This window comes from Phyllostomus hastatus, unplaced genomic scaffold (genome assembly GCF_019186645.2).
Source record: "Phyllostomus hastatus isolate PE091 unplaced genomic scaffold, TTU_PhHast_1.1 phas_contig_38, whole genome shotgun sequence".
In the NCBI taxonomy this organism is placed as follows: domain Eukaryota; kingdom Metazoa; phylum Chordata; class Mammalia; order Chiroptera; family Phyllostomidae; genus Phyllostomus; species Phyllostomus hastatus.
Genome location: NW_025333869.1, coordinates 34677719 through 34704360, shown reverse-complemented (window position 1 = coordinate 34704360; position 26642 = coordinate 34677719). Strand labels below are relative to the sequence as shown.

The following is a 26642-nucleotide window of genomic DNA, read 5'->3' as shown; positions in this document are numbered from 1 at the left end:
TCATATGTCCATTGGCCATTGGGATGTCCTCTTTGGAGAAGTGTCTATTCAGGTCCTCAACACCAATTCAAAAATAATATGCATCCCTATGATCACTGCAACAATATTTATAATAGCCAAGATATGAAAGCACCTTAAGTGTCTATGTATAGACAAATGGATAAAAATTATGTGGTACACATGTACAATGGAATATTACTCAGCCATAAAAAATAATGAAATTTTTTACCATTTGCAACATGGATGGACCTAGAGGATGTTATGCTAAATGAAATGAGTCAAACAGAGAAAGACAAATACCATAGGATTTAGAATTTTTGGACCTCCCCTCAAATAAACAAAACAGGAATAAACTCATAGAGAATAAATTGATGGGAGCCAGATGGGGGGGGGGCTTGATGGGGAATGGGTGAAAAAGATGAAGGGATTAAGAAGTACAAGGTGCCAGTAATAAAAACAGTCATGGAGACATAAAGTACAGCACAGGGAACATAGTTGATAATATTGTAATAACTGTGTATGGTGTCAGACAGGTGCTACACTTACCAGGATGATCACTGCATAAGGCCACAAATGTCTAATTACTATGTTGTACAGCTGAAACTAATATAGTACTGGATGTTGACAATAATTGAAATACAAAAAAGAAATTCAAAGAATGAATTAGTCCAGAATTCTAAAAAGCCTAGCCAAAGATTTTCCCACGACTCCTAGGTTCAATGGGATCTCCAAGGTCAATGGGTCTAGCTGCCCTTTCCCCCAAATACTGCCCACTCTCCCTGCAGTCCTGCCACATGTCCTGGGGGAAACAACACCTAAACACTGTGACCCAGGCCTCACAGATGAAGAGAGCTACAAATGAGACACCTTTGTCTCTTAGACAGCAAATGAAGTTTCTCTGAGCTCCCAACGCAATAAGTAGTGTTGTGTAGTCTAATTTTGAGAGTCCATGGGCACGATAACAACAAACTGTGGAGTCCCTCATAAATTTACTTTGTAATACTAAGCTACTGCTACTTGTCACTTTGGAAATGCATAGCAGTTATTTCTGCCATTGTGCATGGTGGATTACATAAACCATGTCAACCGTTTGGGATTTTTTCATTTATTTGGTATGTTATGAATGAGAACAAGGATGTCAAGGCTTCATGCTGAAGGATCCTTATCATGTAGGGGGTATTGGCATAAGTCTTAAATTATTTAATCCATGGAACTATTCCCATTTTAAATATAGCAACTGAAAACAGCAATAAGCTAAAATTAGTCTAGATATCAGGAGAAAAGAGAAAGAATTTACTTAAGTAGATGAACACTTTCCTAACAGTTTTTTGTTCTTTTAGAGATCATGAAATAGCTTGGTTTTAAGTGTGGATAGATAATATTGCAAACATAACTGTTTTCTTCTAACACATAAATATACTTTATATGGTGGGAATCAGCCAGGAAACACAATACACTGGACTGAGCTTCCTGGTCAGATAATTAGAGGCCCAGGTTTGAAGGCCCAGGGGAATTGAAGGGTGAGGCCCACGGCACCAGAGGGAGAGGAGGCATTAGTTAGCTAGTGAGAGGAAGAGCTCTTGAACTTGTCATCCTAAAATGTTGTGTGCCGGCTGGTGCAGCTGGAGCCTTGCTGGTAAATGAAAGCATCTGCCTTTTCTGGGGGCTTGTGGTGGGTTTGTTTGTATACTGATTCTTTTTAAAACCAATATACCAAAATGTTATTGCTCTTTCCATTTAAATTTTTCATTTCTACCTGAGTCTATGATCAACAGAGGGGTCTTAGCTATTGGTGAAAACATACTTGTAGCTAAAGAAGTTCTTATTTGAATAAAGGAATATATTTAAAAACAGGTTAGGTCACTAATGAAGTCAGAGATAGATATGTAGGTATATAGATTAACAGGTTGATTTGTGAATCTTAAATGATCTTCAGGCAGCAATTATATTTTTCCTGGACAAGATTTATAATGACTTGGACTTCTGGCAAGATGGAGGAATAGGTGGACGCACCGTACCTCCACGCACAACCAAGATTAGAACAACAACAATTTACAGCTAGAATAACACCCAGAACTGACAGAGGATTTATCTGAATGGAAGTCGGACAGCCAAGAAGTTGAAGTAGACCCATACATCCAGACTGGTAGGAGAGGATGAGCCAGCCAGGTGTGGGTTGGCAGCGCGAGGAGGTCGGGGAAAACTTGGTGCAAACTGGGTGCGTAAGCCATCTGGGGCATGCAAGAATGTAGCGGTGGACCCTGAGTACGCAAGCTGCGGCTGGCGGACCCAGTAAGGTGGCAATTGTGGACCAGGGCAGAGCTCGCAGCCCAGGATCCCAGAGAAGGGACTGAGATCCTAGGAGAACAGAATTACCGCCATTGTTCCCTCCCGTCCCCGCTCCTGCCCCTGCCCCCACATATAACGTCACAATCTAGCGACTGGGGTGCCCAGCCCCGGTGAACACCTAAGGCTCCGCCCCTCACTGTAACAAGAGTGACCAGACCCAAAAAAAAAGAAAAAGAAAGGAGAGACAGGGAGAGACATGTTTCCAACAGAAGAACAGATCAGTCCCCCAGGACTCTTCCTTTTGAGCGACCAAGAAATAGCCAATCTATCAGATGCACAGTTCAAAACACTGGTGATCAGAAAGCTCATGGAATTGGTTGATTTTGGGTGCAAATTAGATGAAAAGATGCAGGTTACCATAAAAGAGATGAAGGAAGATACACGGAGGAGAGTCAATAGTGAAGGGAAGGAAACTGGGTCTCAAAACAATACAGTGGACCAGAAGGATGATAGAATCAACCAAGCAAGAAAGCATGATGAAATAAGAATTCAAAAGAATGAGGAGAAGCTTAAGAGCATCCAGGACATCTTTAAACGTTCCAACATCCGAATTATAGGGGTACCAGAAGGGGAAGGGGAAAAGCAACAGATTGAGCATGTATTTGAACAAATAATAAAGGAGAACTTCCCCAATCTGGCAAAGGAAATAGTCTTCCAAGAAATCCAGGAAGCTCAGAGAGCCCCAAAGAAGTTGGACCCAAGAAGAAACACACCAAGGCACATCATCATTACATTAGCCAAGGTAAAAATGAAGGAGAGAATCCTGGAAGCAGCAAGAGCTAAGGGGACAGTCACCTACAAAGGAGTTCCCATCAGACTGTCAGCTGATTTCTCAAAAGAGACCTTACAGGCAAGAAGGGGCTGGAAAGAAATATTCCAAGTCATGAAAGACAAGGACCTATATCCCAGATTGCTCTATCCAGCAAAGCTCTCATTTAGAATGGAAGGGCAGATAAAGTGCTTCTCAGATACGGTCAAGTTAAAGGAGTTCATCATCACCAAGCCCTTATTTTATGAAATGCTAAAGGGGCTTATCTAAGAAAAGAAGATAAAGAAAAAACATGTATAGTAAAAGGACAGCAAACTCACAATTATTAACAACCACACCTAAAGCAAAACCAAAAGAAACTAAGCAAACAACTAGAACAGGAACAGAACCACAGAAATGGAGGTCACATGGAGGGTTAGCAACAGGGGGGTGGGAGGAGGAGAGAGGGTGAAAAGGTACAGAGAATAAGTAGCATAGAATGTAGGTTGAAAATAGATAGGGGGAGGGCAAGAATAGTACGGGAAATGTAGAAGCTAAAGAACTCATAAGTATGACACATGGACATGAACTAAAGGGGGGGGGAATGTGGTTGGGAAAGGGTGTACAGGGTGGAGGGGAGAGAAGGGGGGAAATGGGACAACTGTAACAGCATAATCAATAAAATATATTAAAAAAGATTTATAAAGATTTAACAGCTTTATATTGAATATAATAAAATGGAAGAAGACAAAAAGAGTATGTAATGCCCAGGTGTGCAGAAGATATTTCTTAAAGTACAATGAAAACATACAGTAAAAGATAATAAAGAAGGATGTTACTTTTTATTACATAAAGTAAAACATTTAGAATAGACTTCATTCCAAAGTTGAGGTAATCTTTGGCATATGTAGTCACAAGGAGTTACAACATGGTAAGTGACTTTAAAATATTTGGCTGTATAGTAGTCCAACAGCTAAGACGAACTACAAGGATCTTGGGAGAAGCCTCTTACCTAAGGAGCTGCCTTTTGGATATGACAATAAAGGTGCTAAACCAGGGTTAGCATGTCATACACACTTTTGAAGTGTTTGAAGATAGAAAGTGATAGGTTAGGATACATCTGTCAACAAATCAATACAGATTGATGGTTTCAGAGTTCAGACTCTGGAGCCAGAATGCCTTCGTTCAAAACCTGGCTCTGCAGTTTACAAACCATGTGACCTTGGACAAGGTACTTAAACTCACTGTGCTGTAGTTTTCTTATTTGTAAAATGAGAATAGCAGTAAAATTTAATGTATTGGGTTGCCGTTAAGATTAAGAGAGCTGCTATATGCAAAGCAATTAGAAATGGCCTGGCACACAGCTGGCTATCAAATAGTATATCTTATTATCAGTTAAACATTTTTAAAATGTTTAAAATTTATTATTATTTTTAGCTTGCTTGGCTGTGGCTATAGTCATGAGAGTCCAGTGAACATAACTGGTCACACAGGGACTCTGAATTTGACCTTATTTAACCAATGCTTTCAGTAACTGTCTAGAACAGTGTTCTCAAACTTGTTTGCCTTAGGGTCCCTTTACACTCTTACACATTATTGAAGATCACCAAAGGGTTCTGGATTAACAGAATTATAATTGTTGTTATTTCCTGTATTAGAAGATAAAACTGATAATTAAACAATAATTTATTTAAAAATAAAAATAACAGTTATTACACAGTAACTTAAAATATATATCTTAAGAAAAATAACTGTATTTTCCAAAACAAAAATGGTGAGAAGACTGGTATTGTTTTATAGTTTTGCGAATCTCTTTAATGTCTGATGGAAACAGATTCTTGTATCTATTTCTACATACAATTTGTGACCATGTGTTGTTTTGCTTGAAGTGTGTGAAGGACATCTGGCCCCAGATAGATAATGTAGTTAGAAAAGGGGGACCTCACAGGAAGTGGAGTGCTCTGGAGGGGTCTCAGGGACACTCAGGGGTTCCTGACTACACTTGGAGCGTGGCTGGTCTATAACAAAGTTGTGGAAGACTCACCTCATGGTATAGAGGCCTCCCACCTCCCAGCAGGAGGACCAAGTCTAAGTAAAAGCAGTGCTGCTATTTTTATAAAGTACAGACCAGGATCCCGCTGATCGCTGCCTGTTTATGGCCTTCTCATCCCTTTGCTTTAGCCCTCTCCCTGACAGGATCTTTCCAAATGGCCTGGTCCACATGCTCCAAATACTTTGACACTGCTACATATTTCTGGTGGATAACACTGTCCTCAGAACATCAATTTAAGTGACATGTGAGAAATGAACAACACATCCCATTGCAATTAGTGCCACTCTATCAAAGAGATAGCATAAAATTCCTTATAAACAACTTGTCATTGTTGTGTAAACACAGTTACAAATACAAATCCTGTATTCTGGGAAACTTCTAGACTGGAAAACAATTTTGGTCACTAAAAAATGGAAAATTAATTAGTACATTTTTCTGTTTAAAATATTTTTAAAATATTTAAATATTTTAAACCATTGTCTCTTATTATCAGACTAACTGGTGACCAGAAGGCTAAATATTATTTTAACTCAAATATATTAAATTTTTGGCTCATTTTCAGCTATATGATTAATACTAAGTTGCAACTGAGTTTACTTGCAACTGAATTCAAATACTCTTTTGATGAGATGCTTAAAATTATGACAGGCTGCATTTTTTAATGATGAGGATTTGATTTAAAATTCTAACAAATATTTACTGAGTGCTTAGTATGTGCCAGGCTCAGGGGACCAAACGATGACTAAGACACAGTCCATGTTTAAAAAGCTACAGAATTCAAAGCAAATTTGTGCTTATTGACAAGTATTTTCAAAATATAACAGAATAATCATTAAATTACAGAAGCACGTAAATAAGTAAGATATCAAAATGCTGAGTCAGAGCACAATATAATCAAGAATTCAAGACTAAACCTGAAGCAAAGCAATTTTAAACATTTTTGACTTTTTATACTTTTTAAGTTTGTCACATCACTCGTCACTTGACCAAAGAAAAATAGTATTTACTTCTCAAAATTCTTCTCTAGAAGTATCTATCATGAATGTCTACATAGACCTTTATTTAATATACTTGTCAAAAGTACATCCTAAAATAAAAGAATTAATTGAATTCTTTCTAGGTATTTATGTTTAATAAATGATTAATTATCAACTGTAGATATCTACCTGATATACTCTAAAATTATATACTCTAATAATAAATTAGTGGTCCAATTACAAGATGGTTTAGTTTTTATTACTAGATTTTACAATATATTCTGAAGACAATAGTAAAAAAATAACAAATATTTGCATTGGGATAAAGAATTAGTAAATACATTTTGCTTTGTGACTCTTCAAAAAGTCATGACACTTAGATTTTAATTCTCTTTTGTCTTAATAAATACTGCTTAAAGTTGATTATCACCCAAATTTAGAACAGAGAGGAGGTGGCATTTTTGTGTTTTCACACAGAAGAAAACAAAGTTAGTTGAAAAGTAAATATCATACTACATAATTAAAGTTTTACATTTCAAAAGAAATTACAGGTAGTCTCAGCAGCAAAAAGACAAATGTAGTGATTCCTTCAGTTTGACTATATAAATTTTCCTACTTGACCCCAATATCCTCAAGTAAAAATTACCAACAATAAAATTAGCGATTCTCCCAATAATTAAATATGCATTTATTAATTGATTATTGAAAACCAGACATACAAAATAGAACACATCTGATTGGAAGATAAAAGGTAAAATAATACCAAGGATTCTATTTGGTATTATAAAGTATTTTATAAATAAAAATAATCTTAAAAAACTTAAAAATAATTCCTATCTATTGAAAGTTCTTATCTTTAGCTGCCTCAAAAATGCATATTAAAACTGTGTTAATTTGAGCTTTGCTCAATATTAGAGTCTAGCTTTTTTCTCCCATGAGCATTATTTAAGAATTCAAGGTTTAGAGTTAATTTTTCATCAATCATTTATGGCAGAACTAGTTCTTCCATAAAGACTTGATTCTTAACAACCCAAAAGAGTCTCTAAAACTGACAAAGATTCATACACATCCACCTTTCTAGAAGGTATCTACAGCAAATGTTTCACACTAACAAGTTATAAAATCACTGCAAGTTTCTTCCAAAACACAGACTAAGCTAACCTATAGGAAATCTCTAAACAATACTAGAGAAACCACAAACCAAACAGAAGTAGCAGGAGGTATCAATGATGATTTGTGAGAATGTAATGATCTACTATACCCTCTTTGCAAGGATTTTATCCATAGTTCAGCTCAGGCAGGCAGACTGTTCAGTCTTCCATTCACATCAGAGATGAAACCAGGAGATGAATAATTCTTATTCATTGTCCAACTAAACCCAGCACAGCAATAGTACATGCTACTCTATTGTGACAGGACTCCAGTGTAATGTGTCAGGTCATTGCCCTTCCAGAGTCACTGCTCAGGGCAGGAAAATTTCAAATTCAGTCTGTCATTTTATTACACGTTTTTTAAACAGCAGGCCCACCAAAACAGAAAATGCTGCACAGATGGGCTGAGAGCAAATGTGTTCACCATTTAGTTGATATATTCTGACATGAGGCAGAAACAACAGGGTCTGCCTTTATTTGAGCTTTCCTTTCATATCCCAGATATTTTTTTTAATTAACTCATTAACTGATAAAAAGCCAAAGCTTGTCAGGTACATTCGGTAAGATTTGTTATATCTGCACTTGGCTCCAAACTTTCTAGCAATTAGTATTTCTCAAAGTCAAGCCACACTAGGCAATCAGCAAATGTCATTACGATTATATGTAAAGTTTTCAGTCCCACAGCTAATGGAACAGAATGCACATCCAAAATTCAACCTTCAATGCAGCTCAGAGTTTTTGATAGGTTAGTCGATTATTTTTAGAGTGCCATAACATGATTTTCAGGACTTATCTGCCAATATACTTATATTACTAAGAAATTATAATTAATGTCTGGGATTCGGGAATGATACTTTTATAATTTATGAATCTCAAAGTTTAACCTGCAAAGGCCATTCTCCGAGGCACACAGAATGTTTGCAAAATCTCAGATTAAAATCTCATAAATGTCTACTCTAGAATATAGCGACCTTCTGGAAACATCGTGAAAGAATATTCTTTTCTAAAAGATTAACCTGTCTCTAAGAATACAAAGATTAAAACTGAATCCATTTAAAATAAAGTCCAAAACTGTTGCTTTTTATTTGGAAATAACAGTTCTTTTGTCAAAAATTTTCTTATGCCTGACTATCTGATATTAGACCTATCACCAATGTTCTCATTTCTTGTGTCTCCTCCTACTCATTATGACCATTTCAGTAAATTTTGCTTAGTGAAGCAAAAGTTCACTTAAAAGTGAACTACAGTGAAGTAAATTGTTCACTGTATATGGTCAAGATTCAATATATTGTGTAAATAACAAATACTATACACAGCACATGTGTATTCCCATAGTTACTAACTGAAAAGACAGAAACATGAGATCACATGAAATCTTGAACTATGTCGTAACCTAAACAGTATTCTATTAATCCCTTAGAATCATACTTCAAAACTGTATAACTATAAAGCAAGTATTTACTCCTATTTCCCATGGAGTAATCCTTAAGGGGATTATGGCTCACTGTGCTGATCCTTTAAAATTACAGACAAGATGACATACTTATATCTATGTGCAAACCTATTAAAATGGAAATAAAAGTACATTCTGCAACCTCTAATTACCTCTTTCATCTACTATTTACATGAGTTTCCAAAACAAATTTTAACTGTATGGTGCTTTTCCCCTCAATTCTAAAATTCTATATTTCCCCTCACAATTAATATACCAGGAAAAGCTGAGTTTTAAAGCCCACAGACTTCTCTTGAGAGAAGAGGGAAGACTTAAACCTTCTGACATTCTTGGGTCCACAAGGCCCTTCCTGCACCCCAAATCACTCACCATCTGTTTGCATTTCATTAAGCATCCTCTTAAGACAGGCCCGAGCTGAGCACACTCCAAATGACATCAGAGGCAAAACGTACCTACAATCCAGATCTGGGCAAAACAGAAAGAAAGGACAGCCCATTGTCCCCCACACTCTGAACCAGGCGATCCATGGTGCAGACAGGCTAGCTTCCTTCCTATCCGGCACTGAACGTTTTTAAAAGGACGACTACCCACAACAAAGCAGCACTTCTATAAGGAAAAAGCATTTCATTCCGAAACTGTAAATGCTTACTTGTTCTGGGCAGCTCTCTCCCTCATCCACTGCCATTCTGTGTGGCCAAGTATGAAACTTGATAACTCAATTAGTTAACACTTTGGACTGAGCATTGAGTCTAAAAATATCTGCCTTGGAAAATGTAAAGGTTTCCCCTACCTCCTACTAAAGAGGTAGAAGCTGATCAGAATTTTCTGAACTCTTTAAAGGGGCGGGGGCAGACAAGAGTATGAAAGGTGCCTTACAAGTAATGTAGCACCTCCCAGAATTCCCCACTGACTTACCATATTTGTGGTCTCCAGTCAAGCTCAGCGTATTTAGTCATGATATGGGGAATACCGAAAATAGCAGGGCAATCAGCTGGAAGCATACCCTGGCTGCTGGGAATCACTCATGAAACCAGCTTTTGTCATTGCGCTTATCAGCGTTTTTCTCTGTTTGCAGCTACTCTGCCATTCCTTCCAAAGACAATACCACCATTTTCTCCCCTGCCTCTGGAATCTAGTCAGGCCTGCCCTTTACTAGTGGGCTTTTTACACTGAATTTCTTTCACTGCATTAGCTTTACTATAGAATATATGTTTGTGCGCACACAGTGAAAATACTGCCAATGAGAATTATCTTATGAAGCTAATTGCTTCATAAGAAGCTAATTTGCCCTCCTACCTGAGGGCAAATACAACTGATATTTTAAAAAATATAGCACCTATACAAAAGTCATGTGTAAAACCAGGAAAAAATATCACTGAATGCATCTGGTTGGTTGGTTGTTTATTTAACTAATGAATTCAGTTATTCAGATTTGGGGGTACATAATACTTAGGCAACTTTTTACTAGTCTTATACTTGAGTTCAAGAGTCAAAGTCCTGAAAAAACCCACCATCATAATAAGTTGCATATGTGTTGTATTTAGAACGGTGCTAACCAATAGCTCCCTCAAACCTGCAAGGTTTCAAGTAAAGTGTCTGCGGTGGACTGAATTCAACTCTGGGAAGGCCAGTGTGTAAGTCCATTTGTTTAACACAGATTTACAGAGAGCCTACTATGTGCCTGCTCTGGAAGGTGCTGTGGTGGGGTGGGCAGAGAAAGACAAATAAAACAGAAAAATCCCTGACTCGATGAAGCATATGAGGTCTTCCCAGAAGGTATCCAGCCATGTAATATGAAAAATAGGGATATTTATGGAAGATACAAGAAACATTGTACATAGAACAATGATGCCTCAGTCCCTTTAGAAGTAGGTACCTTGTGACCTCACATGATGGGGCAGCTGATGGGCCAACTGCCATGAGCTGCCCCCTTGTATTTTCCTGAATCTCATCTACAATCTGAAATCATTTCCCTTTCAAAGGGAAAGCCAGAAGTAGCAGGGCACCAAATCTGGGCTGTAGGAGGAGGGGTGATCATTTGGGTGATTTGATGTTTTACCAAAAAAACATCTGCACGAGATGTGATGCATGAGTAGGCACATTGTGATGATGAAGGTGCCAATCACCAGTTGCCCATAGCTGTGGTCTTCTGAATCATCCAAATAGTTTCCATGGGGAAATGTTAAAGCTTAATGAAAAACGTGATGCAGATTCCTTGCTCTACTCACTCAGTCATTTTTAATGCGATGGTCACACAGTAGACATGCTCACTCAACAGCATCTAGTGCCCCCACTGACTAGCACAGTGAAGTCATCATTGTTCACACATACAGTCCAGTCCACTCTTGGTTACATCAGTGTTGTGCAAACCATTCTTGTTATATTAACAATGGCTAGGTTCTTTCTGGACAGACCTAGGGATATACCAGCAGGGTGGGGCAGACAGACTGCAATCTATAAACATAAGTTATTTGGTTTGATCAACAGCATAAGTACTCCAGGAAAAATACAGCAAGACAGGGGCATCAACAATATGTGCTTAGGAAGTGGGTGGCTAAGCTTAATATTAATAATAAAAAAAAATAATGTCTATGCAATATGATTATATATTAAGAATATTATGTTGAACTCATATAAAATTTCTATTTTCATAGGTCAAATCCAGATGTATACCACTAATTTTGTATGTTTCAATCTAATAATATAATCACATATTAATATATTATTAAATAGTTACCATATTTTGGACCATAAGATGCACCTAAGATTTAGAGGAAAATAGGAAAAAAAATTTTGAAGCAAAAAATGAGGTAAAATATTTATTAACATAAATAACATAATATTTCACCAATGTAAATGTAAACAGAACTCAACAGCAGCATTAACAACCATTATTCCTCCCAAATTGGTGGCAGGGGGAGTGCACCTTATAGTCCCAAAAATACAGTATCAAGTACTCTATATGCAAGGCATTATAATAATTTATTACATATTTTTGCTCAGTCCTCATAACTATGCTCAGCTTTTCTTTAGTGAAGTAATCTTTATCTCTACATTTGTGAGATAGAAACTAAAGTTCAGAAAGGTTAAGTAACTTGCTAAGGTCACCAGCTAGCAAGTAGTAAGGATTTGACTTTAATTCTATGATTCTAAAGGGAAGGTCACACACTGGCAGCAAATAGTAAATACATGTTTTTTGGGCCCTCATTGTGTTTTAAAATATGTTTTTTTGTTGCCAACACTTAAAAATTGTGAGATTTCATACTAAAGCCTAGAGTTCCTGTTTTGTTTTATTTATTTATTTATTTATTTATTTATTTATTTATTTATTTATTTATATTAATAATGCAAGAAAGGAACCGGCCACTCTGGGCCCATGTTTCTGCTGGGCCACAGTCTCCCGGTGCTGAGCGACAGCTTCCCACCTCAGCCCTCAGTGTTCCCTACTGTCTTGCCATGGTCTGCTTTACCCTTTGACGTTAGGTACCTGGCTGCCCAGAGGCATTTAAATTTGGGCCTGTGTCCTCAAGCCTATGCTTCTGGCCATAGTGCTAGTGACTCCCAAGGGAGTGTGACACCCCAGCAGGGCATGAGACAACCAAGAGAGGTGTGACACTCTGGCAGGGTCCTGCATTGTTTTGAAATGCCTGGAGGAGTTTGCTCACTATGGACTGTACCCCTTTGCCTTCCGTCTCTCCTGCATTCATTACATAACTTATACAGTTACCACATATGGGGTAAGGATCCAGTATGTGCTGGTAACTATGCTTTGGCAGGAAAAACCAGGAAACCTGTTTGTGGATGGACAAAGTGAGATGTAGCCAGAGTCACCTGTGGGAACACAGCAAGTCTGATCCACCTGCTGCAGGCACAAGACGTACAGGGACAGAGTTGGAAGGGGGAAGGTCCCATCCCCTGAAGCTCTGGAGAAGGTGAGGCTGGCTTAAGAAATCCTCACCATCCTCAGGCCCAGTGCTGCCCAACTGAGGACAAACTCTTCTCCAATCAAACCCTGGCTGTGTCCCCTGGGCCAGCTCTTCCCTCTGGGGTTGCAGACCTGCTTCCAGTGACATTTGCCACATTTCTTTTTGTCTTCAAGGCTGTCCTTTATGTCTGGTGTTAGCCGTACATGGTTCTTTCAGAAGCTGGGAGCCTGGGAGTGCAGACCCATGGATCTGCTGCTCGGATCCCGTAGGTAGTCCCTAGTGTCCACAATGGAAATCAGAAAGCAAGATGTCTGGCTCCAGGCAGGTCATCAAAGCCCCCTATCACCCCAGACCCCCTAAAGAACTCGAGATGGTGTTTAATCATGCTTACTGGCAAGGCATGGCTTCCTCATATTTAATTTAGACCTCTCCCGCCAATTTCTTAATATTCTGCATTCAATGAGAAGACAGAACAGTTGGTTATCGTCTTTCACGTATTGAAAACCATTGTTGAGCTATCCCCCTCCCCTCTAGTCTTTTCTTTCCTAGGACAAATAATCCCTATTGATTCAGCCTTTCTGTGGGGCTCTTCAGAAAAAAAAAAACCTCTATAATTTTACTAAATCATAATAATAATAATTCCCATAATTGTGTCTTTCAATTGTGTCAACCCTCCCCCTGGCTAGGACATTTTGTTTCCCAAACTATCATTGCTCATCTCACAGATAGTGGAGCTGCAAAAGGAGAAGCAGGGACAGAGGCAAACATCCCTACATGGTTAGCACGGGCTGACATTGGAGGCTGGTGTAGCCGGAACCCGAGGTCTGGTGGGTCCACTGAAAAACGAAATGCTCCATAGTGGGATACAATGTTACCATCTCCTACCTCATTTCATAAGAACAAGTGGTGTCCTACCTCAAGGAAACCCAATATTTAAAAATACATTTTTACACAAAAGATAAACAGTAGAGTATATCACCATCCCAAAAATCACTTAATCAAAGCCCATCATTTTAAAGATGAAGAAATGGAAGCCTAGAGTTGTTCCATGATGGCACATTGTGAATCTATGATGTTGCTGTGCCTAGAATTCATGATAATATTCTTTTGACAAGCAAAAAGGCTGAGGGTTTTTACATAGTGACCCAATTTATAAAATGAGATTCTGCTTGCAATTTCCAAGGTACAATAACACTGTTCAACAAAGGAGAGCAATGCTCAGGAAGAGGATGGCACCAGCATCACTTCCATCATTTGAGGGCTTGGATGAAAGAACAGAAATTTGCATCAGGCTATGCAAGAAAGAGCCACTGGCTCAAAGGAAGGGCTCGTAAAACTCTTCCACATGGACCTTTAAAATACACAGTGACTTAGATGGCCTTTTCCATCAGTCCAGGGTGCTGACTAGGCAAAACCAAGGACCTTGGGACCACTCATATTAAGCTACCCAGAATCGTGAGCCATCCAGGTGGGACTGGCCAGTGAAGTTGTCTCTGGAAGCAGATGACATCTGGGCAGTGTGGAGGGCTGGTGCTGGGGATGTGGCATGTTGCTGCAGCCAACAGGCTGCTGGCCCCGTGTGTGTGAGATCCTCTGCTGGCTGTTCTGCTCTGTGCTGGCCATGTCTTCCTGTCACCAATCTCTAACCAAAGGGCTCCACAGGACAAGTGCCTAACACATGTTTCAAGAAGGTGGGAGGAGGCACAGAATAACCCAAGAACAGGTGGTGGCATCTGCATATTCAGCAGATTGTGGAGATAATCCTCAATGTCAAAAACCACTTCAAGTAAGAGGGAGAGGGTTTTTGAGCTAGTGCTGAAGTTGTTTTGAAATCCTACTTCATCACAAATCCTTTCAAGACCTAGCAGACAAATCCCTGAAGAGCTGCCCCTCTCCCATCCTGTCCATTCTGAAAATGGGCCACCCACACACCAACTTCTAAATTGTGAGTCCGGTTTGTCCCAAGATGCTGCTGATATCCAGAACAGGGAGTCTTCACGCTGCAACCTGAGGGTCAAAACTGATCTGCCGCAGCCTGTGTGCTAAAACTGGGTTTCAGATTTTAAATGATTGAAATAAATTAAAAGAATAATAATATTCTGTGGCATGTGGAAATAATACGCAATTCAAATTTCTGTGCTTACAAAAAAGTTTTGTTGGAATACACGGGATACTCTATGGCCAACAAATCCTAAAATACTATCTGCTGCTTTCCAGAGAAAGTTCGCAAACCCCTGATCTGCCAGGGGTGTGGAGCTTGGGTCCCTGTGATGTTTTTTTTGAAAGGCAATGGAGTAAGTATCCCATGTACAAACATGCTGTCTGATCTCTGAGACTGAAAAATGTCCCCTGTAGGACACATTCACCCATTAGCTTTACACAATGCAAAATACCACTTCCTTTTCATGTAATAATTTAAAATATCAAGATACCCTCAATCTTTTCTGTGTATTACACACAAAATACTGAGGATCTAGATTCTGTATAATTCTCGGTTCAATATTCAGCCTAAACATAAAGTGCCTTTTAAAAGGAAAAAATAATGACAGCATTTCTATCGCTGATGTGACTCCTGAAATCTTGTAGTAACAAAGTGTGCTCTTTCTTGTTTTCCCTTCTTTCAAGCTGAGACTGTGACACAGGCATTATTCACAGGAACACATGGAAAAAGCAGCTCACTGAACTTTTAAGAGGGCAAATGAACTAATCTACAAGGGAGCTTTCAAACAGCACAGTAATCTGGATTGGCTGTTCTCATTATTTTCCATATCTTCATCAGGGCATATTTTATTCCTTATCAGCAGGGAAACAAACAAGATAAAGGATAAAAGAAAAGTCTAGAGGCCTAGTTTGGACAGGAGATACTTGGAATTGGCAGAAACTTGACTTGGGGTGGCCCTGGTGGGGCCCCTGGGGTCAGGGACGCAATGTGGTGAGGGTAAAGAGGAGCACTGTGGTCAGGGAGGCCGTCCCCTCCCCTTACTGTCCATTTCCCGGACCCTAAGTCTCCATCATTCAAATTCTAGGGACACCCTGTGTAGGCGAGGACAACAGCAGCTACCTCAGGGTTACTTTTAGTAAAGCAATGGATTCCATGGTTACCAATTTGCTGAACCTTCAGGAGGCTTGATTTGTCCCCAACAGAAAGTAGTTACAAATCCCTCTTGAGCTGAATGTCTGGGAGATTTTTCCTTGGGGGGCTGCTCCTCCCACTGAGTTCACAGCCTCCTACCCTCATCCTCACAGCCCTGACTCCCCAAGCCCTGTTCAAAATCTTGTATTCCAGGAGAAAGGGAATAGATGTACTCAGTATACCCACCCTGCCTCCTTCCCCCTTTTGCAAGTGGCTCTATACGCAAATGAGGCCAGAAGAATGAAGATTCTACAAAGATACCAGAGAGCAAATGATGTGTGATAGCACACAGTCTTTAGCTTTCTGTATATATGTGTTCTCCACACCTGCACACTTTATAGTTAACAGATGGTAAAGGTGTTGTCCAGTAATGAACAAGGCATACTTTTTTTTATGCACCCAAATACTATTAGGAAAGTTGAGTTATTTCTGGACTACCAAAGCTGTGGTCAGGGTAGCCTGAAGAAACTCAATGGTGGGATATTTCTGCGTTATTTCATGTATAAACTTGAAGCATGCGAAATTCAGAGCTGATTATGAATGAAGTGATGGTGTCCTCCCCCTCCTTCTCAGAGGAGCTCCGTGGAAGGTGACCATTCAGAGCTAGATGAAATTGCCTATGGGTCTGCTATGGTCACAATCAGGGCTCGAGATTTTGCAAATGTAATGAATTCCTGTGGGGGGTGGGGGCGAGGGGTCTGACTGGCCCAAAAACACCACCTTTAAAGATGGTGAGTTTACAGTTGTGCATTCTCAGCACCGACACATGACTCCAGGTGGGTGTCCAGAAAACGTGATGCCCAAACACATTTCCGAAGATGAATTCAAAGGCTGGGATAATTTGCAGAGGTAGTCTTCTTTGCATTTGGAACACTCACACGCTCTATTTAGCACTTGTGAGTAAAAAAAAAGAAGTTGCAGACATATATCAACTCAATAGATAATATCAATAGATAATTAAAAATTATCTATTTAAACCATCAAAAAGGAAGAAACCAAAGGTTACAAATAGAAGAAAAAAACTTAGTTCTGCAAAATCATTTACCTCACAATCCAGGAATTAGCAGTTCCTAAATTGTGTTTTATCAGTCAGAAATGAGTTTGCCCAATTTCTTTAACAATTTCTTGCTGTAGAATTAAAATGTGTGTGTGTGCATACAAGTGCACACAATTACCAAGGTTTCCAGAAATCTCCTGATTACTATGCTTTCATTCTGAGCTTGACTTATGGATGACAGATTTTCATCCACAAGTAAAAGGAATTAAGATCCTTTTTCCAGGCACTGAGTTTGTAACACACACACACACACACACACACACAATTATAAAAGACCTGTTAAATGGGTAATTCTTTAAAGAAACTGGTTGTTTTTTATGAATGGAAAGCACTAACTATTAATTGAGAAAACTATTCTTTGGAAGAAATTATACATGTTTTGGATACATCAGGGAAAAAAGTAAATACTAGTTTAATATGAGGAACTGAAAATGCAATTACCCATCCCCCACAGATGTCAACCTGCTCTCTATCTGTGAGAATGTCTCTATTTGCTTGTTAGTTTAGCTTCTTCCTTAGATTCCACATATGAGTAAAACTGTGTGGTAGTTTTCTTTCTGTGACTGGCTTATTTCACTTACGTAATGTTCTTCAGGACAGGGGGAAAGGTTAGGGGGTGGAGGGATGGAGCAAAAAGGAAAAAGGACTCATGGGCATGGATGACAGTGTGGTGATTGCAGGGAGAGAGGGGTGGAAGGGGAATAAATGGTAATGAAAAAAATACAATAAAAGAAAAAACAAAAATGCATTTATCAACAAAAGTTCAAGAGACAGAAAGAATAATGTATGTTTTAATTGTTTTTGAAAGAGAGCAACTTAATTTATCAATGTGACTGTTATTAAGAAGCAACGCTAGGCTCTGGAGCCCGGAAGCCTGTGCAGACAGACTTGCAATTTGAGTGCTGTTGTGTTGAGCCCCGACCACAACACAAGAGCCTCTCAATGTCTGTAATGTATAGAAGTTATATAATCAGTGAAGCTGTCTCCATTCTACTGAAAGAATTTTTCCCCCCAGAAAATCAAAAAGGGGGCAGAGCTAAATATCGTCACACATTGTTCCTATCTGCGGTGTCCTTTCCTTCAACCCTGGGACTGCACAGACCGAGTGGGGAGGTCACATGACGGCCGGCTGCTCTGCAGAAAGGTCTGGCGTATGTCATGTGTTCCGCGCTAAGGGGTGAGAACACTTAATGACTCTTGGCCCACATTCCAACCATGTTTAATCTCTCTCGGGCCACAGAGGATGGAGGGGGGGTTGGGAAGCAGCAGCCGGTTATCAGAGAGGAGAAAAAGGACTCCTCTCATCAAAATGCCAGGCTTCGTGGAGAAAGGCCATCTTGTGGTGGTGACTGTTTCATTACAAAGATTTGTGCGCACGTCCCTGCTTCTTTATCTCCTAAACCAGATGGAGGTCTGTTGGCTACTGGCTCAAACGCAGCATGCAGTCAAAACAGCACATGGATGAAGATGAACTAGGAATAAAGGGAAGATCATTTGTTCTCACGTGGGTACTGCTGAAATGGCAGCTGGACAAACATTCACCCCTTCAGACTCCCAGGCTGTTAGAAGCAGCCCGTTCTGAAGGCTCCTGAGTCAAACCACACTGAAATGTAGCTCTACTTCGCTGCACTAAATGATATGAGTTCTTCATACCTAGTTATTTAACTAAGCAACTGGGTGCTACAAGAGACAAAAGACAGATTACACACTATTCCCTTCTTTAAGGAAATTATACTCCAACGGGAGGGAAAGAAAACATACAGCATAAAATAATTTTAAAAAATGTACACCTAAACAAATGATCTGATATCACCTATTACCTTTGCCCTCTCCTCCCAGTTATGCTCTGGCCACACCGGCTTCTTTTATAGCCTTCCAAATAGTAGTTTTGTTCCTGCCCAAGGGCACTTAGGGAATGTTTCCACTCCCTAGAAAGCTCTGTCCCTAAACCCCCTATGGTTGGTTTCTTATCAGCGAGGCTAAAGAATGAATAACATCTCCTCCGATGGACCTTCCCAGCCACTCAGTCTAAAGTAGGCCTGAAATAACTACCACGTCACCATTCTTTTATAGGTAGCACTGTCTGATAAATCTATCATTTATTAGTTTATAGTTTGTTTCTCTCTTTCTTCTCCACTCCCTTAGAATTTTAGTTTGTAAGAGCAGAACCTTGCCTGACTTGTTCATTGATATAACAAGAGTAGAAATACAGTAGATGCCTCAATAAATATATCAAATAATGAAACAACCAGAGTTCAGAGTTTGTGGGCAAGAATGAAAGAGGACAGATTTGTGCTGGCTTTGAGGACACTTCAAAGCACTAAAGAAAGATGAGCATATCCTAGGCTGAAGGAAAAAGTTGAGCAAAGTGAGTTCCAGAAAAACCCTCCAGAGGGACTGCTCCAGGAAGTGGGAGAGGAAAGCTAACAATTATCGAGTCCTTTTCTGGAGTCCATCACGGGACTGAATACTTTGCATTTCAAAGTTGGAAAGAACAAATCTTCCTTCCCACATAAAGATGGCTAAAGGATGAGACTTGGCACAGAATTAGCCCTCACTGAGGATCTATTGAATGTAGGAGGTGTCTACTCCCTATTGGTAAAATATATTTACTAATGGTCTAGAAAGGCAGAGTGTGGATGCTTTGTCCCCACACTAAAGGGGGCCTGTGTAGGTAAGGCGGGCACTGCCCCATTGCTTAATGACCTTGTCACATCAGAGAATTCACTTGTAATCTCCAGAAGGCAACCACAGAATCTTAGGCCTGGTTGGGGCCTCACAGACATTAGGAACTAGTTTTCCTGATAACAAACTGCACAGAAAAAATGACTTGTCCAACGCCATACCACTCTTTAGTGAGTTTCACATCTTCTTTCATTAAAACCCTCATTAAGGTGACAAAAATTTTTTAATTTTTTGCCCTGGCTGGCGTAGCTCAGTGGATTGAGCGCGGGCTGGGAACCAAAGTGTCCCAGGTTCGATTTCCAGCCAGGGTATATGCCTGGGTTGCAGGCCACGGCCCCCAGCAACCGCACATTGATGTTTTTTTCTCTCTTTCTCCCTCCCCCTCCCTTCCCTCCCTAAAAAGTAAATAAATAAAATCTTCAAAAAAAATTAAAATTTTTTAACAAAATTTATTGCCAAGATTCATGAAGAGAGATTTCATATAGAAAGCCAGGTACCTACCTCTTCAAAGAAATAAATCATATGCTTTGGCACAACCAGTCCATCATTTCCACGTGGCACAACCAGCTGTAGCTCAGCCAAAGCTGTGACTGTTAGCTGGGTGTTTCCTCCGGGCCCAGGCAGTCTTGGTGGACAGTGGACTTTCTAGCCAACAACTAGGCTGGACGGAGGTTGGCCTAGGCTGGCCTAGGTTGTTGGACGGAGAGCCAACAACTAGGCCCAAGTCAGCACACCTCAGTCCTCTCCAGAGTGTAGAATGGACATGAGGGGGGGGGTTCCTGCAGAGAAGATCAGTCTTGGTAGCAAGCAGTGATCTTCAGGGACAGGTGTCCTCACCCGCTCTGCACCTCTTTCACTTAGCACAATGCCTGAGCTGTGCTGACTGAACTGACCAGAACAGGACCGAGTTTGGAAATGGCATGCACTGCCTGGGCCTGGGGGATGACAGGAGCCATGGTTTTGTCAAAGTCAACGAGACTACTGGAGAGGTATCCGCAAGACACTTCAGAGTTTCAAAGTTTCAGGAAGCCGGTAACTTTTGAGTAATATATGAGTCATAGGAAAAGAAATAAGCATACTTCTCTGTAACAACCCTATAAATATCATACCCTAAATGATAGGACTGAAAAAAAATGAGCCTCAGTTGACTCAGGTGGATAACATTTTGTGTGGAGAGTGAAGTGCTGACTTCACTTTATCATTAGTTATCTTTACTGCAGCTAAGGGTGAGCTGCAATATATAGGCTTTCTCCTGCTGTCCAATGCTTATCGTTCTGCCTGCCCTCTGGAGCCACTCACTTCCTCTCGAACTTCTTTAACCATTAATCACTCGATTCTCTGATTTTCTTGCCTCTTTAATTGGTGTTTCTTTGACTTTGCTCTCCCCCTGCAGTTCATCACCTCCCTAAAATATTTCTCCCTATAGTTTCAAACCATGCTCATTAAATTCAGCCATGATAACACGTTCAATATTTACAGAAATGTTTCTGCAAAAAGAAAAAGTCTCAAAGAAACCCAAGAATAAATAGTTCAACAAATGACATTGAATGGTTTATAAATCACCGCTAACTGATTTTAGCATCTCAGATGTTACCTTGTCAGAGACATCTATCCTAAATGTTTTAGCAAAAAAAAAAAAATGCGCTTCCAGCCTATCCTGCCATTACCCTGGCTCCTGACTCTTTTACTTCTGTTACTAGCTCTTAACTCTGTGAACTGGTATGTATCTCTATTAGTGTATGATCTGTCTCTCTGCCAGAATGAAAGCTCCTTCAAGACAAGAAGCTGCCTGCTGGTTACTGCAGTGCCCCTCATATCCAGAACACTGCCTGACATTCAGTAACGACCTAGTGATTGAATAAGTAACAATTACTAGGTGGCGATTCTGATTAGGATTCTTTGAGAGAATCGAGTTAAAACGCCAAAGCTTTCAAATTGTCAAATGACAAAGTTTTCATGAAATGCTATCTAGTTAATGTGTTTAACATAGACAGAAATATGGAATGCCAATGACACTAATTGAACACTTTACAATATATCCTAGGCATTGTGCTAAGAACTGTACACTTATTTTCCCAGTTAACTTTCATAACAACGTAAGAAGTCAGTATTAGTTATTCTGTAAGTGAAATGTGCAGTCTCTTTACTATTGTGCTATTCTGGAGAGAATCTGCAAAGCATTACCCCAACAGGAGTTAACTACACTAACCCTTAACACAGCAATTTTTCAGTTGTATTACATATATAGAGCCGGGCCTGGGCCAGGCAAGAAGTGCACATGAGGGCACGGCCCTGGGAATATGTGTCGTATGAATAATACGTGACTCACTGGGAAAGGAACAAGCATATTTCAGTGGAACAGTCACAGGAATCTCAAACTGTAAAAGCATAACCAGGACTGAAAACACGAGCCTCACTCTCCTGGGGGGAACAACTTTGTGTGTGGGAAGCACAGGCCTTACAGACCAAAGCACACGTTTCACTGAAGGGGCAGGGCTCACCCAGCTCAAGGTGGTAGATGGGTGTTCTAATATTTCAAGAAGTTTGTGAATCTGCATGTTTTTAAGTGCAGCTCTCCAATTTTTAATATATTGGCAACTAATTTAAGTTGGAAGCACACAATGAAGGACCGATCTGAAAGGAAAACACGGGTCCCAGATCTGAGGGCCATGTCAAAAAGCTACACGATTTTAAAGGTAACACTCTACTGTTAGTTCTGACTTCCAAACCACACAGTTATAGACATGTAGAGGAACTGATATGATTCACTCATTAATGGTAACTTCCATCACCATAGAACTTTCCAGTTTATGAATCCCATTTCCCCAGCATGGCCCAGCACTGCACAGGATGGCAGGGGCTGGGGGAGGATGCACAGGAGTCTCAGTTGCAGCCACTGGGGCCAGAGGAAGAGGGGAGGCAAGACATCGGTGCATGAAAAAGCTTAGTAGTACCTATAAATCCTTTGATAAATGGAATGAAGTCACAACTTGGCATTGTTTTTTATAATATTTCTTAGAAAATTATATTATGTTCTAAGTTGTTAATGGCATATCACATTTTAATCTATATAATATCTAGTAAAATATATGTAATTTCATTAGGGTGTACAAATTAAATAAGCAGATTGCTTGTGTGAATTCAAGGGTACTTCCAGAATTCTGGCACTGAACCCCAGTGAAGTCCATTAAGACTGTAATGATTCAAATACATACTGATTAGAAAAGTAAAAGCAGGTTCCAGAGTCATTGTGATTTTGCCAAAATCACTGTTAGGATGGAGTCCTTTGTAAAAACACTAATAATTAAAATAAAAAATGACCTAGGAAGTTGTCTAATCCATCCGCCTGTCACTATGAAGAGAATGTTTGGAATGATTTAATCTGGGATTTAGTTTCACTTGCTTAATTTGTTTCACGGGGTTTGGGAGAGTTCTAAAATAGAAATAATGCACCGCTATCTCCCCTACTCCTCTGCTAATTTCAGCAATCCGTGGCGGTTTGGAGCTAGGAGTGAGTTGGTCTCATTTACGACCATCTCTCCCTAAGTAGCATGTAAAGGATTTATTTTAGGTATCTCAGTGAGATTCCAACAGTGGATATTAGGAGCAAGAAGGCAATCATTCAGAAAACTCCAATGCTTATATTTCAGGTTTGCAATCTCTCCAACTTCCACTCCATGTACTAAGGGAGACTAATTCTGATGAAAATATTGAAGAAAAGCTTTTGACTTTCTAATTTATGCCAGTCAGCACAGAAGACAGGATTTCCTGAGACACAGGGCTCCCTCAGCATCAAAAGACTGCTAAAAACAAGGTCTTCACCCTGCAGCTGGTATGGAGAGACAGGGAGGACAGGAGAAGTCCCTGAATTTGGAGAGTCACGAGGACAAGCATATGAACCCATGGATTCTTCTCAGCTGCCATTAAGGGGCAAGCTGGTACTTTACCCCATGAAAACTGTTAACTGTGAGAAAGCAGAAACAATAAGAACAGCTAGATAAGTTTACAATCCCTTAGCAAACTAGATGTCCTCATAAACATGTAGTGGCAGTGAGTGTCACAGCTCAGCGTGTGGGCTCTAGGATTTAAGGTCTGGGTTTAAAAGGCACCCTGTCCCTTCCAGCTCTTCATCCTGAGCTAGTTACTCAGCCTCTTATTTCTCGGTGTCCTTGTCTTTGAAATAAGGACAATGATAGTTTTCCTTCATAGGGCTTTTGTAGGGAATAAAGAAGTTGGTGTATATAAATATATATTAACATATACAAAGAGGTTAATTAATATATACAGGGCTAGGTAAAAGTAGATGGGCAGTTGTGAATATGCAAAACAGTTTATTCTTATATTATTATTAGTTATTATATTACAACTATTAACTTATTTTTGTCCGCCCTTGTATATATGTACAGTTGATACTCAACACATATTATAGCTGTAAATACCAATACTGCTGTTTACAAAAAAAGAGAAAATGCTTTTATAATTATCTTACTAAAAACAATGTAGGCCTGTCTCCTATACATCTCTGTCATGGATGTAGCTCATCCATCCATCCATCCGTGCATCATGTGAACTTGGATTTGCACATACCATGGGGAAATTTATCCATAAATGCACATGGCAACCTTTACTGAACACCCGATATGGACCAAGTATTTTGCAGACTTAGAGAGTCCTACCCAGACAGCCTTCTTTAATGGCCACCCCTGTCCCCAGCATCACCCCGCCCTCCTTAGCCTATTTTTCCCTTCTTGTCACCTTCTATCATATTATGTAACTTATTTTTTATCCACCAAAAAGAACACTCATTGGCTATATTAAGGTTGACTTAATAACAATAGGTATTGTTATCTGCCTGGTGAGTCAGTAAAGTGAGGTCAGAAGGTGTACCTGAAACAAGATCACTGGCTGTAGAATGAGCTGTAGTTACGGTCCCAAGTATCAACTTATGAAAAAAATAGTCATAAGGTCACAAAAGCAATACATAAAAGCTTCAATGAAATTCCATTTACCATGTGAAGTTTATAAAAAAATTCACTTTGGACTATTTCATATTTAAAAATTTTACTCTTCAGACTATCTACTAAACACCCAATTTTATAAATATTTTAAAAAGTACCTTTCTTTATAATTTATATTGTATCATATCCTTCTAAAAAATTTAACAACTTTAAATTTCTAAGATCAGACCCTCAAATCTGACAGTAGACAATAGGATCGACCCTTTCCCACAAGCCAAAGCCCCTATGGCTCTGAGTTACTGTATGTGCATCCTTGACAACAATATACAGACTGGCTCAAAGAGGAACTCCATAGGAATATCCTAGAGCAGGAGTATGGGCTTCAGTAGGTCTCCGAATGCTGGAAAACAGAATGCAAATTGTTTTCATGTTTCTGCATATGGGCACTGGGGAGGGGTTCATAACCCAAAAAATCAAGAGCCACCACTCCAGAAGGTCAGGAAGAAGGAAAGGTTGACCCCCTTCCTGACCTGCCCCCCACTCAAAACACTTTGTCTTAATGCTAATCATGATCTCATGCTTAAATATCTGGTTTAGAAAAGTACATAATGCTAATTTATGGAAGGAAACTTTCCTCAGACTAAGAAATACTGACAATTACCCCAAGAGCCCTGGCATTTAAGATCAGTGTGTTCCTGAGTACCAAGCCATTTACTGCCACCAAGCTTTGAAGAACACCTCAGTAATCAGCAATGGGGCCTCACAGAGCCTCTGGCACTTGGCAATCAAGGTTTGCACACTTGCCCCTTCCCTACAGAAGGCTGGTGAGCTGGAGTTCCTATCAGTCCTTTGGATTCCTTCAAAATATTATCAGACCGTGTAGTAAATTCCTGCCTTTGGGGGAAAAAACAGTATACATCAACTGTTGTAATAGCTAAGGGATGTTAATAGTTTCGGACTCTTTGTTACATTTGTTATTTCATTTGATCAGCACTAGCAGCAGAGAGATAAGGTACATTATGCAGGTGTTGTAATCCTTTGATTGACTAGAAAACCAATGCTTGGAAATGTTTAAAACCTTTCACTAAATCAAGTGGCTGGACTGGATCTGAATGAACTAGAAGTAGGTTTTTTAAATTCCAACCTCTGTATGTTAACAAGTCTCCCATCACCGCAATGGAAGCAGAACAAAGCAACAAATGCCAGATTGGGGAAAAACCATTGAATAGTACTGCTGAATTTGTCACAATGAAATATATCTTCTCTTCTATACCCAATATGGATGGACCTGGAGAACATTATGAAATAAGCCAGTCAAAGACAAATACCATATGATTTCACTCACATGTGGAATCTGATAAACAAGCAGAACTAACAGGGAAAAATAGAGGCAGACTCATAGACGGAGAGAGGATGACAGCTGGGATCAGGGAGCTTAGAGGGTGGAGGGATGGAGCAAAAAGGAAAAAGGACTGATGGACATGGAGGACAGTGAGGTGATTGTAAGGGCAGGTGGTATGAGGGGGATAACTGATAATGGAAACAGTATAATAAAAGTTTTTAAAAATATATTTTTCTTGGGCCTCCAGCTTGCTTTACAGTGCTTATTTAGAGATTCAACAAGCATACCAGGCATCTGGTACCATGCTGCATGCTGGGCTCTACTGTGAACGAAGCCTCGCTTCCAAGGAGCTAAGGTTCCTGGGGGATATATTCCACCCATAGTTGATGAAGTCTTTGGAGACATAGCTATGCCATGAACACATTTTCTCTACTTGACTACAAAAAGCTATGATCTTCAGATTTCAAAGAAAAATATATTATAGTATTGAATAACTTGAGTGTTCTACCCCTATTTTGTGTATAAATCACACCCATTCATTACTCATGATGATTACTCATAACCTAAATACTCTTCTATATTCTCTGCCCCATTCACTCCAACTTCTCCCTCAACTCTAGACCACTGTTTATCATCCTGGTGCTCTAGAGGAAATCCTAGAAAAAATGGACATCATTTCCCCCCCACCTTCAATGCTTCCTCTGCCTGTCCATCATGCCTCCCTAAACAAGGCTCTCTCCTTCCTTAAATGCCTTAAAGTTTCTCTCAGATTCCAACCACTTTCGTTCCTGGAATAGCACAGGGACTGAG

General features: G+C 39.7%; 1 protein-coding gene across 11 annotated transcripts in view; it reads right to left on the bottom strand.

Annotated features, from left to right (window-relative positions):
* ANK3 (ankyrin 3) overlaps positions 1-26642 on the bottom strand; it is a 332140-nt gene that overhangs the window by 241478 nt on the left and 64020 nt on the right. Inside the window, exon 1 of one of the 11 annotated variants that reach the window (XM_045842389.1) lies at positions 9381-9553. The exons of 8 other annotated variants lie outside the window; for them this stretch is intronic. In XM_045842389.1, coding sequence (XP_045698345.1) covers positions 9381-9416 — 36 coding nt within the window. In that variant the 5' untranslated portion in view covers positions 9417-9553. Of the gene's footprint in view, positions 1-7388; positions 7506-9100; positions 9358-9380; positions 9554-26642 lie in introns of those variants that run through there. 2 more of the 11 variants (XM_045842391.1, XM_045842390.1) reach the window with 2 other exon arrangements.